At 38.8% G+C, this 16,188-nt stretch overlaps 1 protein-coding gene across 9 annotated transcripts in view; it reads left to right on the top strand.

Annotated features, from left to right (window-relative positions):
• The window catches only part of HDAC9 (histone deacetylase 9), a 479,210-nt gene that overhangs the window by 363,003 nt on the left and 100,019 nt on the right, over positions 1–16,188 (top strand). For all 9 annotated transcript variants that reach the window (XM_014937804.1, XM_014937802.1, XM_014937807.1 and 6 more), the window contains 2 exons: positions 13,345–13,400; positions 13,643–13,730. In XM_014937804.1, coding sequence (XP_014793290.1) covers positions 13,345–13,400; positions 13,643–13,730 — 144 coding nt within the window. The remainder of the gene's footprint in view (positions 1–13,344; positions 13,401–13,642; positions 13,731–16,188) is intronic.

Genomic DNA, 16,188 nt, shown 5'->3' with positions numbered 1-16,188 from the left:
ATTCCTTGGGGCTTGGGGAAGAAATACAAGTAGTGCCCTACATATAATTTCTTGTATGTAGTATATCTTGTGAACTTGGAAATAATTGTCTCTAGCCTCTACCTAATGATTGTACCATTAGAAAGAGAGCCTTAAAAGATCTGCATCTGCAGACAGAGCCTTTCTTTCCTGGAAGTGTTTCCTAAGGCTCGCCTTCCTCTCTCATGTTGCCACAGGAAAATAGAGATGTGTTGGAATCATGTTGCAACAGAAAATGGTACATTTGGAGGCTCAGGGTGTGAGACACATCCTGTAAGACACGAAGGCAGCTCTGCCTCTGCAACTCACAGCGTCCCAGTCGCTGCCCTGCAATATCGAGGCAGATTTCAGGAGCGTGTGGTCTAACAGCTTGGTGGCACTGGGAGATGCTGTCCTGCCTGACTTTCCCATTTATTTCCCAGCCTGGCTGCTTGCTTTACATCGGCCCTGATGCTCAGCTCAGTTCACCTTCCCTCCCTGCTACTTCCCCCCCAGGCAGCTGGGCACAAAGAGACTCTCCCCTTGCCTGCACCCGCCCCGTCCTGCGCAGCAGGCGCTGCCCTCCTGCTGCTGAGCTGGATGAGTGCAGAGGTCATCCAAACCCCACGTTAGACAAGTCTTAGAGGGAAATAAAGGAGGGTTTCTGCATCTGTGGTCTCTCTTGAGTTTCAGATTTCATTTATCACTCTTAGAGCCTGCAGAGAATCTCACCTTTAGGTCTTAGCTTGCCAAATTATTGTTTTTTCTGAAAGAGGTTAGGTGGCTGGTATTTCCATTTTGTTAACAAAATTACACATGCTGATGCTGCCACTTTTCTGTTACCTTATATTAGGTGTTTAATAAATGATTTCTACTATTTTTAAGAAGTTGAATTCAGATAGTTGATTATTGTAGTATCACAATTTTGCAGTAATTATACTGTGTTGAATAATGTCCTTCAAAATGTTATTTGTTCTTGTAATGGTTGTTTTATTGTGTGCTGTTTTGTGAACACTAAATGTGTCTTAACTTCTTTTATGATAACAAATTTTACACTCACCTGGCTGTCCCTTAATAGGCAGCCTGGGCAGCTCATCCAGGCCTCAATACATTGAAGAGGTGGTGGGTACCTCAGCCTGAGGTGAAGTTACTCATCTCACGCACATCTCTGGCAAGTGGCTGGGGCACTGCCTTTTCAAGTGAATTTTTTTTAATATGTTGGGGTTTGGTTTGTTTCTTTTTTATTATTATGGTTGTTTGGTGACGTGCGTAACCTCAGGATGCCACCCAGAGAGAGGGGAGGCACAAGCGGGCCTGGGGGAAGAAGGAGTTGGCTGGTGAGGAGGGTGATGGCCCAGGAGGTGCCTTTCTGCCCAGCTGCCTGCCCCGCGTTCTTCTCCCCGGCCCCCTTTCCTCTCCTATCTCCCTGCCCCCTGATCTGCAAGGCATGATGTACAAAACCCAAATTATCCCCAGTCTAAACAATTTATAAAAACTCCAGACCTGACGGACTTTGACATTTTATTTGGTATTTTAACAGCCCTATTTAAAGGTACACCATATGCAGCCAGAGCGCAGGCTTGCCCCAATAAACATTGTTGGAGCTAACATGTCTCCTTAATGAAACTGTTTATTCACTTTCCCGTCCAAATACTAATGGATTCAGTCCTCTTTCCAAAGCCAAGATAGAAGTACATATTTTAGAATTAGAATTGTATGATGATTTTTAAAATTCCAAAATGTATTAGAACTTGGGAATTTTCTTCCTGTATATTTGTCTCATTTCAGTCAAAATACATTAGCCCCATATTAGGGAGGGGCACTATGTTTATGTGTATATATACATAGATATAAAATATATAGGTACATAAATGACAGCATGCTCAGGTGAAATGCAGTACTATAACTCTGACTCAATCAAATGTGGTTACTAAACTTCCATATTCAGGTGATAAAATCATTAGCCAGCTACTACACAAAATGTACAAATTTTGAAATCTCAGATCAAGGACAGGGCACATCATGTGGGATCCTGTTGTGCATCCTCTCTGATGGATACTTCATCCCCATTAAGCTTTTCAGGCCCAGTGGGATTCAATACACAACTCACTGCACATTATTCCCACCCAACAGGTCTAATGAAAGTGAAAAAGGATTCTTTAATTAGTTTTTACCTTTGTTCGTACATATGTCACTCTATAAGGCTATATACAATATTTTTTTTATAAGAATAATGAGATATGTCATGTGTGCAGTTGACATGAGCAGGGTCTGCTGAAGAATCTTCACTGCTTACCTCTGTACATTTGTGGTGTCTTTCCACAGTGCGAATGCTCTTGATCGTTTATGTGTGTGTGATGGGCAGCTGGAAAGAATGAGCCATCAGCCACTGTGAGACCTCAGCTGCTACTGGCATTGCAATAATCTGTTAACAAATATTTTAAATTTAGTACTAGTTTGTAGTTTACTGTAAAATTATTGTTGATTCTAAATAGAATCTTTGTCTACAGAGAACTGAAGCAGTCTCATGCAGCCTCTAGTTGAGACACAGGAAAGGTAATTGTTCAATAGACGTGACAAGTAGTTGGTCCATACCAAATCATCAAGAAAACAGGAATGGGAAGGATTTGCTGTGAATACTCAAGCCATTCCTGAGAGGTGTTTATCTAACCTGCTCCTATACTTCCAGCATGAAGCCCAATGACTTACATGCAAGCAACCATGCCAACTGTATGAACTAACAATCTGCATGTGGTATTATAATTTAAGGTTATAGAAAGGTTATTAAGGCCTGAATGACAGAAGAAAAGCATGCTAGCATAAGTTCTGGAAATGCACCTATCCTGACATTAGCTATTTTGGCAGGGTCCTCCTATGTTTGCTTTGTCACTGCACCCCTACAAACCCAGGTTTTGCTGGCAAGTTGCTCCCAGTACCCTCATATGGTAAACAACATTAGGGAGGTCTTTTCCGTGTATTCTGGACTTTTCTACATGGTGTTCAGGGTGAGATTTTAGCCCCACAGATCTGTATGTTTCTATCTACCTTTATGACTTTACAAGTTGCTTTTCCATCTTGCTGCTGTTTTTCCTCTAGAAACATGCATGTTGCCTTGATCAGCTGTTTCTACTATAGGGAAAATGACAGTTCTGTCGTGTACTTGTGAAAATCTGAGGGGAAGTAAGTAAAGCTGACCACTTCCATGCGTATTCATTGAGCAAATATGCATGTGAAGCAACCATTTGGGGTCTGTACTGTGAGCACTGAGTGGGAGGATGAAGCTCTGATGGGAATCTGAAATGATCTGCTGCAGCTTCAGAATCTTTGGATGACAAAAAAACGCCTTCCAAGTATTGTGTGTAAGCTCTAACAGCTCTGCAACATGTAAACAGCAACACGAGAGTAGTAGAGAAACATGTTGTAATTTTTCCCTGGAAGTTTACCATCGTGGATTGCAATCAGATGGTGCGCTGTCAGTTTGGTGTCATCTTAAGAAAAAAAAAATTAATTATGAGACAGGACACACTGATTTGTTCTGAAATCCCACAGTTCCCTGAGAAGAGCTGCATGTCCTCAAGTTCACAGCGGCAGACTTAAAATACACAGCAAGGGCTTCCCACAGGGCAGTACTCCAGATTGCAGCAGAGGAGGCAGCGGACTATCTTCCCACTGCACTGGAGAATCACAGATGCCCATTTCTGAAACAGCCACGGCAACATTAGGATAACCTCAGAGTAAAACTATCTAGTACTGATAAAGTCCAAGATAAGAAGCCTCAGAGATGAGAAACGGTGCTTTTCTGTCATAGGAATTACCAGATTTGTCAATGTAGTTGGTTATGAGCAGCCCAAATATTTCTTACAGTTTGATGAATTAATATATGTGTTGTAAAAAATCTAACATGATTTTCCTAAAATTAAAATGAATATAATAGTTTATTTTATGGATGTTTATTCAATGAAATAAAAAAAAAATTAGTTGTAATCCTGAAGATAAATGTCTTTGCTGCCTAGCTACAGTGTAGAAACTAAAAAACGTTAATTGCCCTGTATTGACCGGCATCTGACATTTAAAGTCCATTTTGGGAAGGACAGGACATTTCAATATTTATGCTTATTCCATGGTCTCTACTGATATCCCTTGCTGTTGCATTGAATGATAGCAGTAGGTTGGAACTACAGGTTCATGCTGCTAAGACAAGGGTTGAGACTACAAAATAAATTATGAAAGTCTGCAGAACAATTGAGAGATTCACTACAGAGCTGGGAATGAGTCAAACTCACACAAAGCAAAAGGTTCTTTACTTTATTCTGAATTTCCTGAGACTATCAGTCCCATTTCACACAGGTCTCATCTGAGAACAGCAACATTTTGTTCATCTGATTTGGACAGTGTTCAAAAACTGATCAGGAGCTAAGAGTTCTCTTCCCTGTAGTTCAAACCCCTTGTGAGACATCAGGTTTCTTTGATCTCCTTGACTAATGGGGAAAGCATCAATATGACAGTGCTAAGGATGCAAAACAATAGGGTTTACTGAAATTCTACTGCTGCTGTAATAGTAGACTACTGCAGGGTTGGTTTTTTTTAAATGAAGACAAATTGTCCCGTCTCTGGGGATGGTTTTTACTTGATTATAACAATTGAAATTAAAGATTTGGGGAGGTTGTTTAATAAAATAATGAACACTCATCGAGTTCCATGTGATACATTTTTGGAATAATATTTAATAGAGAATAAAGACTCATACCATTGAAATATATGATATTATGTGGAATGTTACACTGAGTCGAATGCAATGCTTTTGCTTTTTCATTAATTTATTTACACATATGATGGATGTAGATGGCTTTTTTAACAATCTGCTGGCTGATCACGGATCTTTAGAAGTGTGGAGTAGTCAGAATTGGGTGACTGTAATTCCACTGCAGTCATTAGCTATATCCCATAAGTATTTTTAACAGATAACAGAAGTCTTATGCTATATTCCTTGGGGCTTGGGGAAGAAATACAAGTAGTGCCCTACATATAATTTCTTGTATGTAGTATATCTTGTGAACTTGGAAATAATTGTCTCTAGCCTCTACCTAATGATTGTACCATTAGAAAGAGAGCCTTAAAAGATCTGCATCTGCAGACAGAGCCTTTCTTTCCTGGAAGTGTTTCCTAAGGCTCGCCTTCCTCTCTCATGTTGCCACAGGAAAATAGAGATGTGTTGGAATCATGTTGCAACAGAAAATGGTACATTTGGAGGCTCAGGGTGTGAGACACATCCTGTAAGACACGAAGGCAGCTCTGCCTCTGCAACTCACAGCGTCCCAGTCGCTGCCCTGCAATATCGAGGCAGATTTCAGGAGCGTGTGGTCTAACAGCTTGGTGGCACTGGGAGATGCTGTCCTGCCTTACTTTCCCATTTATTTCCCAGCCTGGCTGCTTGCTTTACATCGGCCCTGATGCTCAGCTCAGTTCACCTTCCCTCCCTGCTACTTCCCCCCCAGGCAGCTGGGCACAAAGAGACTCTCCCCTTGCCTGCACCCGCCCCGTCCTGCGCAGCAGGCGCTGCCCTCCTGCTGCTGAGCTGGATGAGTGCAGAGGTCATCCAAACCCCACGTTAGACAAGTCTTAGAGGGAAATAAAGGAGGGTTTCTGCATCTGTGGTCTCTCTTGAGTTTCAGATTTCATTTATCACTCTTAGAGCCTGCAGAGAATCTCACCTTTAGGTCTTAGCTTGCCAAATTATTGTTTTTTCTGAAAGAGGTTAGGTGGCTGGTATTTCCATTTTGTTAACAAAATTACACATGCTGATGCTGCCACTTTTCTGTTACCTTATATTAGGTGTTTAATAAATGATTTCTACTATTTTTAAGAAGTTGAATTCAGATAGTTGATTATTGTAGTATCACAATTTTGCAGTAATTATACTGTGTTGAATAATGTCCTTCAAAATGTTATTTGTTCTTGTAATGGTTGTTTTATTGTGTGCTGTTTTGTGAACACTAAATGTGTCTTAACTTCTTTTATGATAACAAATTTTACACTCACCTGGCTGTCCCTTAATATCTTACAACTGACTGGCAGGAAAAAAAAAAAGTATCAGTGAAAAATATAGTTTAAAAAGAGTATACCTAACAAGAACTTCTTTTTGCAATGGAAGATGACTTTCCACCATCATGGGCAACTCAGTGCCAGAACAGATCATGGAACTTCTGAAAATCCAAATTTCTGAAATGGTTTTCTTCAGCCTCAGATGACCCCATTCAGTAATAATATAAGCTGGAATTAATTATTTTAGGTACAGTGCCCATAATAAGGATTACTGTCTAGTTTACTTTTCATATCCTTTAAATATGTCAATGTTGGTGATGGTAGCACTCTTTTCCATGGCAGAAACACATAAGCACCATATATTTTTAATTTGAAACAGAAGAGACCTACACAATAAACTATAAAGAGCTGATAATATCTGTATGGTTACTCCCTATTTTGAAAAAAAGTTTGAATGAATTAAGAAGCATTTTTGCAAATGAACACTCAAGAAAAAAATCACATAAGTTAAAAGCATGGTCTGAGACCGTCTTGAACATCCACTTCAACTGAATTGGGTGAAGTGCAAGCTCCTTCTCTGCCTTATCATATGTATGTATGTGCATGAGGGCACACACGTGTAGGGCTGGCCTGTTGGTAGTTAGGGGTCATTAAACAGAATGAAAGCAGCTGAAATGAGTTTCCTCCTAACCAGAATCTGATACGTTCCTGGGATGGTTCTTTCTGATACGTCAGGTTGAATCAATACCAAAATAAACCTCCTGTGTTTGGTTATTGCTGCTCTGATGTCTTTGTATGATCTGTGGATAACTTACATTGAACTTGAAACTCTCATTCCAAATGAGGGCGGTTATTACTGTTCTCAAGGTCTTTGTCACACAGGGCTATGGAGGAATCATCATATGGTAAACTCTACTAATCTAATGAATAAGCAAAATTAGCTTAGTCAACCCCCTCTGCCCCCCAAGCTCTTAGTTTTCTAGTCATAAAAGTGTTCTGTACAAAAACCACTCAGTCATCTTTCACAGCTCTACTGCTGTGTTTTCTTAGAACAAAAACTAAAATGAAGTGTCTTTCTAAAGACTAACAAAAAGATCTGAAAGTAAATGTCTTTCTAGTCCCACAGTAACCTACCTCCAGTAAAGTTTCAGGCCAGCAGATTTCCATGCCCATCTGAACAACACCAAACCCCACACAGCTCCTCTGGTTACCTACAAAAATCTCCTTTCCTTGGAAGTGTTTTGTGTACAGGTGCCTCCTGGACAGTGCTCTGTCAGGCTCTGCCCTATTCTTGTTTATACCTCCCTGTCTCACCCTCAGCCTTGTAACACCCTCCCTCTGCCTTAAAAAAAATTTTGAGCGATGTGTGGCATTTTTAACAATGCAGAATGTGTAAGAAGCAGTAACAAATGCTTATTTTACTGGTGTTAAAGATATGATTGACAAAAAGCATCAATCAAAGTTACCAATGAAGTCTTTGAGATAGTAGTTCGTGTTCTTTGCTTTTACAAAGTTACAAAATTACAAAATTTTATATGGAACCAGCTCTTACAGACTTTATCCCAGCAATTATGGTTATATTTATAGCTGAATGACTGTTATTATTTCATATAGCAGTTCAACTTTAATTATATGTATGGTACATAGCTTATCTCCATGACCACTCTGTTCTTAAAACTTTTTGTCTGCCTTCTTTCCCAATATAGTTAACACTAGTTGTGGCTAAACAGGCCATCACGGTTGCATCTAAGTTACCCTGCAAGCACCAACATTTCATGTGTATATTCTGGTGTTATCCTTTGAGACCTTCAGGCAAGCAGACAGGGAACTCTTTGTTTCCATCACAGAGTTAAATGTTTAACGTCCATTTCTGTGTTCTTGGCTTCTATTAGCTTCCTCTGCAAGACAAAATGGTATTCCCTCATGTCCATTACTGTTTTCTTGGCAAATCTACGTGCTGCTAATACTGCTTTGTTAAATCATGGGTTCTTGTTCACTGCATTCGTAGACCCCCAGGGCCAGATACTGGCTCCTGCTCTGGCAGTATGAATAGCTTGTAAAATTGTCCTAAATGGGTACCTGAGGATTGCCTCCGCCTTACGCCACTCACCCTTGGCCTTACTCTCCCTGCTGGATGGCATGGCTTGGGATCATGTCACAGCATAAGAGATGATGGCAAGAATATGGTTATCGATCACCTCCTTCGGGGTACCAGTTGCAAGGGGGTTGTAAGCAGTCGAGACTTAAATCAGCCCTGATGTTTGTTACTGTAGGAGTTAACTAAGCGGGGGTAAAGATGACACTAAGGCCACTTCAGGGGTTACACCCTCTCAGATACATTGTATGGAGCACCTTTCAAATTTAAAGAAATGGGGTTTTATATTAGTTTTTAAGGATACAAAGTTGTATATATATAAAAGATAAGGAATATTAATTCTCACAGTGGAATGGATACACTTCTGTATAATAACTCAAGAAGTTTCTACATAGAAATGAAGTGATTTGCTTTTCATTCTGAAGCCTGTGCACATCGAAGCAAAAATAAAACCTTTCCATTAAAAACAAGTGAATGTCCAAAAATGCCATGTTTAAGCACTGCTTATTTTAAGACCTAAGGGCTAGATAGGCTAAGGGATTTAGACGTGTAGAAAATAGAAACTTTAACACCTGACCTTAGGAGAATGATGAGCTTCAAGTGTGGAATCCAGATCCAGAGTTAGGTACCTGTTCTACATGTGAAATACAGAGAGGCTCCTGAGAAAGTTGTCCTTAACAACCTGTGCATCTGCAAATAGCTAGTGCATGCAACAAAGTTCTACTTGAAATTTGCTCCTCACTAGGGATTACTCTCATTTCCCTGAAAGCCTTTTTTCAGAGGTTATGAACTTCTAAATAGAATCAAAGAATCATAGAACACTTGAGGTTGGAAGTGACCTCAGGAGGTCCAACCCCAGTGCTCAAGCAGGGACACCTAGAGCTAGTTACCCAGGACTATGTCCAGGTGTCTTTTGTGTATTTCCAGGGATGGAGACTCACGGTAAAAGAACATTTTCTTACATTTAGATGGAGCCTCCACTGTTTCAATTTTTGCCTATTGCCTCTTGAATAGTTGGGATAGATGGTATTGCTCTTTCATACAGGCATTTACAGCTTAAAATACAATAAGAGCTTCAATTTCTTATCTTTTCAACTGGAAGGAATCCATTTTTATACTCGATATAAAACAGTCTTATTTTCAATTTGAGATCCAGTGGTGGTGTTTTGTCCTCTACTGAAGGACTGCTACTCTGCAGGAAATAAGTCTTTTGTGTATTTCCAGGGATGGAGACTCCCTCTGAGTTGGTCAGACTCACAGTAAAAGAGCATTTTCTTACATTTAGATGGAGCCTCCACTGTTTCAATTTTTGCCTATTGCCTCTTGAATAGTTGGGATAGATGGTATTGCTCTTTCATACAGGCATTTACAGCTTAAAATACAAGAAGATCTTCAATTTCTTATCTTTTCAACTGGAAGGAATCCATTTTTATACTCGATATAAAACAGTCTTATTTTCATTTTGAGATCCAGTGGTGGTGTTTTGTCCTCTACTGAAGGACTGCTACTCTGCAGGAAATAAGTAAAGATTCATAAATTTGAATAAGAAACGAGGAAGAGCATGACTCTAGACCTACTGTTACAAAACTCAGACTGAAAAGATTTCTCTCAGTATCTACTTTATGGACCACATAATCTAAATACACAAAGAGATATGGGAAGAATATTTACAAATTCTCTCCATGTTCAGTCTTGTACTGTTTCAGTAAGTGCTCTTGGAGTACCTTGCTGGGATTCATTGCTATTTCTTGCATGGCACTAGCTTTTCCTGGAGTCAGCAAAAAGACAGAGGATTTTACTAGAGTAATATTAGGCTGAAGACAATATGCACTACTTCTTAGCATGCCTGGACTGCCGGACTGACTGGGTTGCTTTTAGTCCACCTGGAATCTAGGCAGATCAAGCTCCTCACTAACAACCAAAAGGAAGAGTGATTTATGCCTTGCCACAGCCACCACATGTTGCTCTAGGGAAAAATTGCCTATGTCTAGTTTTACCCACTTGTGGCACAGAAACACCAGTGGAACTCTGCTGTGGATAGTCAGTCCGAAGCCCTGGACTAACCACCTGTGTTAAAGAATTCTCTTGAATGGTTGTCTGGGAAAGGTTCAGGTATAAGTATAATAGATGCCCAACACTAACCCAGTACACCACAGAAAAGACTCAACTGTACCACCAAAGACAAAAAGGCCACAGTAGGATGTAGGCCTCTGTTCTTTGGAAATCAAGAATCCAGCTACTTATTTGGACTCATGAAAGAAAAGAATGCTCAGCTTACCGTGGAAAAAGAATAATATTTTTTCTTAGTTTTCATTAAAGATCCAACCAAGTGGGTCTGTCTGCAACGGATCTTCTTTGTAAGCTGAGTTTGGGCAGACTTCTTTTTGTTCGTTGTTCAAATATGCACAGGTTTTAGAAAATCTCTATTCAGGCTTTACTCTTTCTCCTCAAATTTAACTAAAGGTAATTGTATAATGACACAGACATGAATCCTTTTCCTAATGTTCGTGTCTGTCAGTCAGTTTAATGTTCTGTCTACACATAAAGGTGTCTGTATCCTAGTATAAATAAGGCTCTGTACAAAAATGCTTTGAATTTATGTGTGTTGGCTTCATTTTCAACATATTGCTCTGTGTTAGTCTTTCTATCTTTAAAGCAGATTCTTGCCTTTCTGTCTACTGTTCTGAGCTCGCTGTCTGGTATTTAAATATTGCCTAAATAAATGAATTCACGTTCCGTTGTGCTAATGTACACTGTGTTCATACAAAGTTGGAAAAAAGAAGAAACAAAGTGTTATATCAATTGCACAGAAGTTGCTGTTAATACTATATGGTAACTAGTTTTCAGCGCCTGGTAAAATTTGATTACATTATATGCTTATATGCTTTGATTATATAATCAATATAACAATAGTATTGTATTTTTGGAAAAGAAAGTTTCCCATGTGAATACTGAACCTCTTGTAGTGTCAAAATATATAAAGAATGGTCACAAAACTGATGTGAACATACTGCATGCTCATGGAGAACCGTAATGGTTAACTTAAGCTCTGATACCAGAAATTAGCAAGCTATAACGAAACAGAGCTTCCAAACGGTCTTATCAAAGGAAAGAGAAAAAGGAAGCCTATACCGTAACTGTCATGCTGTCAAAAAGAGCAGTGTTGATTTTTTTCTGTCTCTATATTGCCCCTCGAAATCCTCTCAGAGATAATAATCTTAATTATATTGATCTTTTGGGAATGCTGATAAAGTTAGATAATAATGAGCTGTGAGCTGAGCAGGGGCAGCTGTGAGGTTTGCATGGACTTTTTCCAAATTCTTACAAATATCAAGAGAACAAAATGCAGGTAGCGTGATGCTCTCTAGTAATATCCTCTTCTCTGAGTCTATTTTCAGTTCATTATCTGTACATTCCTCAGCATACATATACTTTGTTTTTTCATAAGCTCTACAAAAGAATTCTTCACAGAATTCTTCTCTAAGTAATACTGTGTGTGAAAAGGAAATGTTAAAAAATGCTCAGAAAGATAAGGAATAGGGTTTCAGCTAAGAGTGTAAAGCTGGTTTGGTTCTGGAGATTAGTGAAGTCAGCAAGGCCCCTTTTTTTGTGGCGTGTTTGATCTATAGGCAATTTATATTCCATCCCCAGGAACGCCTGCTGAAATATGAATGTATATATTTGTTCTGTCTTTAGTTTTTTTGGTTTTGCTTGCCTTTTTTTTTTTTTTAATGTGGAATTTAATGCGAAATAAGGCATGATGTCAAATCCCCCAGATTCTTTAAGTGGTGGCCAGAAGAACCACTCTTACAGATGTACTCCTTTTGCATTAGAGTTTAAGTTTGCTGAAGTCCTTTTGGCCACACTCCATAAAACTTTGCAGCTGGCTGCTTGGATTATCTTTAGCAACAAATTATATGAGATAGACTGGTAGTATTTGTTTAAAAATTAATGCCAGTGAAACAACATTTTAGACAATTGCACAGGAACACACAAACATGCATCCATGGGATTTCACGGGCACTAATGTAACTCCATTAACTGCCACGTGTACCTCCTTATTTACACACATGTGAGTGAAAGTTCAGTGATTATCATCTGAACTTCAGCTGAGAATAGACTGAAACATTGACACAATGCTTGGCTGATCTTGCAGTCATTTATATGCACGTGGTATTTGTGTGAGGCTGCTTGAAAGTACAAGTTTGGATGATACACTCATGCACAGATTATAACTGCTTATTTTTATGTATGTGTTAATTGTCATTAATTTGATGTCAAATATATAGCTGAATAGAAGAAACTAAGTGACTTGAGTAGTTGAAATAAAGAGCAAATTTGATGAAGTAATGGTGTTACTCCTGAGCCTGATTGTTTTAAGAGAAATCCGATACGATACACACCCTTATGAGACACTGCTTCTTGAATACATACTCCGACTTCCTGAACAGAGCTACCTTGCCAGTACTTCTACATTTTCCCTTTTTCTTACCCACACTAGAAGGAGGGAAATTTCATTTTTCTTGTATCTGCAGTGACTCTAGAGGCAAAAAATTCCTTGATCATCACTGATTCTAGTGCTGTACTTTATGAAAATTATTTACAATTCCAGAAAGTATGCTAGAAATTGACTTTAGGGAATGTATTAAACTTGTGAGCGTGGCAGGTTCCCAAGTTTAATTTATGTTTTGCAGAAATATGGGATATTCATTTCGTCCTTTTTACTGTTAGGAATTACATGTGTGTGTGTGTCTGAATTTATCATTTAGTCCATACAGACGGTAGGGTCAACACTGACTAATCATGTAAAATCTCTACCTCAAGCTACTTTTATTTTGAAGCATCTCAAGCTGGAGTGACATAAAATTACATTAACTTAGATCAAAAATGGATCAGTGGTCTCTGCTTCCTTTTAAATATGAATTCTAGACAGCAGAATTGATAACAACAGCTTTCTCATCCTGCCTTTTTCCTCCTCTTTAGATCATGTTCTGTGTGTATGTACATGTGTGCATGTGTGTATTTATATAAGTTTATATGCCACTGTTCTCAAATATATTATTTCTGGCAGTACTATGAAAGGGTGATTGGACAGAAAAAGTGCTCAAGAGCCTCTAATAGATTTCAATCCAGTCTGCCTGCTGCTCTGTTTTGCACTGAGTCAAGTATTTTTTTAAGCTGATAATTGAAAACCTATCTTGTTCTTACAGAATGGCTTTGCTGTTGTAAGGCCCCCAGGCCATCATGCTGAAGAATCAACAGCCATGTAAGTACCAGGGAATATTGCCCATCTTGGAGCACTAAGGTTACTGGCAATCACCTGCGTTGTGCATGTCTCTGAAGAACAGTAATTGTTAGCAGATGACTGAAAAGGCTTTCTAGGTACTCCCAGAAGCAGATTTATGGCCTCAGAGATCATATAGCATTTTTTAAAATGTTCTGAACATTATTTATAGCTGTTTTCCTGACTGATTTGCTTTCTTATTTCTGTTCTTCTCTATTCCACAGGGGGTTCTGCTTTTTTAATTCGATTGCAATTACTGCCAAATACTTGAGAGACAAGCTAAATATAGGCAAGATATTGATTGTAGATCTGGTATGTATTCTTGGCAAGCATCACACTTTCATCTAGATAAAAGATAATGAATTTGTATGTATATGTCAGACTTTCCTGCTTTTAATACCTACAAGTAATAAAGGTGTGCATTTCCTCTGATTTTGGGAACTCATTAAAGCCAGGATGGCAGTATTGAAGCCATAAACATCTATGTTTCACTTTAATGGTGTTAACTGCAATTTAATGAGAAGAAGGCACAGATCAGGGCAACTTTTATGGTCCTTAAATGAATTGATACTTCCACTGTTAAAATAACCCTACAGAACCCAAATTTACTTTTCCCTGCAGAATACAAACTTTAAATAGTCAGATGTGCCCTAAAGAATGTTGTTGCTTTGGTAACCAAATTGGCCACTTCCCCCAGCTAGCAATGATTCGAATTGTTGTGTAACTTTGATATTATTAAACAAATCAACAGGTCATTCCCTCTAAGAAGTTTTCAAGTCATGTATGCCAGCTTTTGATGGTTCCCTGAAGGAAAGCTACATGATTAAAAATCCACTTCATTGGATTAGTCTTGTATTTTAATAGAAGGCATTCTTACACAATACTTAATATGTTTAACAAATGGATTATTTAAATGCAGATGACATTTGGCATGTTGTCTATATTATTTTCATGAATAATGAATTGGAGCTCTGCCTTGCACTTAAAGGATCAGCCCAATGCACAGCCCAAGGAAAGTTGAATGCTGATTTATGAGCACCATTTTTGTTTTCCTACAGTTCATGAGGAGGTGTAATAGGGTGTCTGACAAAGCATAGACAGGAAATGAACCCTGGCATCAAAACCTAACCTGTTACATCTGCACTTAATTAATTTTTGCAGGTGATAAAAGATTTAAAGACAAAATATGTTAAAGGGTTTTTGAAGTGCAGGGCTTAATAGTCTAAATCTTGTTCATATCTGCACTCATAATTAAATCTTATTGTGAAGTCATGGCCTTACCATCTAGCACTTTTGTTCAGTTAAACATGCGTACTGGCTGTTGAAGAGAAGCAGAGAAAGGGGGAGTGTGGGAGAGGGAATGACAAGTGAAAAATGAGTGGTAGAATGAGTATATGGGTAGGTTAGATATTCTTAGAATGTTTTTCAAATATTTCTTAGTGTTCTACTATCACTTAGGAACAGAATTATAAACTGCAAGAAACCAGTGTTTTTGAAAAATTCACTTCCACTGTATGTTACATCTGTTTGCTGACTTGAATCTTACAGTTCATTGAGTTTTACTGTGGTAAATGCTGGCCAGAAGTGAACTTTATGTTTATTCTTGTTTTTTTTTTAATAAGAAAAACCTATTCAAAGTTTGACTGTAAGTGTTACATTCACCTTATAGGGAAATCACTTCCATTTGACATACTCAGCCAATAAGCACTTAGAAATTCAGCTTCAATTTTGCAAGGAGAGGTTAAACGTGCAAATCATTACCTGTGCAAATGATTACCTCTGAGTCTGCCTGTCCTTACCCAGGAAAGTAGACAGAGAGTGCTCAGCCTTTCTCTGACTCTGTCCCATTGGCCAGAATAACTCAGCTGGTGAAAAGGGAGAAATATACGTCTGACACAGATTACTTCATTCCTGGAGCAGTTGCAGTCCAGTCCCTCGTCTGCTCCATGGTCAGTGCGATGGTCTACAAAAATTCATATGGAAAGTTTCTTACTTATGCAAACTATGGATTAAATCACAATCCAAACTGAATGAATGAAGAAGTTAATAGTGGTGTCTTTATATCCACCCACAGAGAGTTTTGGGCATCTGAAGAAGAGCGTGGAATTACAGATGTTAGACTTGAAATTAACCTTTAAGGTTATATTTTGATAGTGACTAGCACAGCAGGACCCCATGCTGGTCGGCAGCTATACATGTTAATACACTGTAAATGTTAAAAAGTCATATTCAGTCCCACACATTAAACTGCGCTCTCGTTACAAATTAGGTGCAGTCTTCACAGTTGCTACATGTGTTCACATATAAATGCTTAACTTTTTAATTTTTAATCACTCCTACATTTTTTTCTACACTAAAATAAAAGACTTCACTGTCAGCTTTTCTTTCCTCATTCCACCATTTGAATAAATCTCCATTTTGAACTGACATATACCCTGAATATATTTGATCTACTAAGGGCAGAATATGAACACATTTCCCACATGGTAACATCCGCAGTCTTAAACAACACATTCCTTTGTCTAACCAGAGAAGTTACAGCTCTTCAAAACGGAGTAACCCATGGTAGAATTAAAGTTTAGACGAGAAAGCTAACTTTGAGTAACCATTATAATATTGTCCCACAGAAGTCCCAGAGGAGGTCCAAGTCAAACACAATGCAGTACAAGTAAGACTCAATCAGTGTAGAGAGTCCTGAACAATGTGGCTGAAAGTCATGGGCTACATCAGCTGGCATGGAGCGCAAGCAATGGGCACCACTTGCTGTGCC

This window comes from Calidris pugnax, unplaced genomic scaffold (genome assembly GCF_001431845.1).
Source record: "Calidris pugnax isolate Ruff unplaced genomic scaffold, ASM143184v1 scaffold11, whole genome shotgun sequence".
Lineage (NCBI taxonomy): Eukaryota > Metazoa > Chordata > Aves > Charadriiformes > Scolopacidae > Calidris > Calidris pugnax.
The sequence above is the reverse complement of the archived record's forward strand: the minus strand, read 5'-3'. Positions and strand labels throughout refer to the sequence as shown.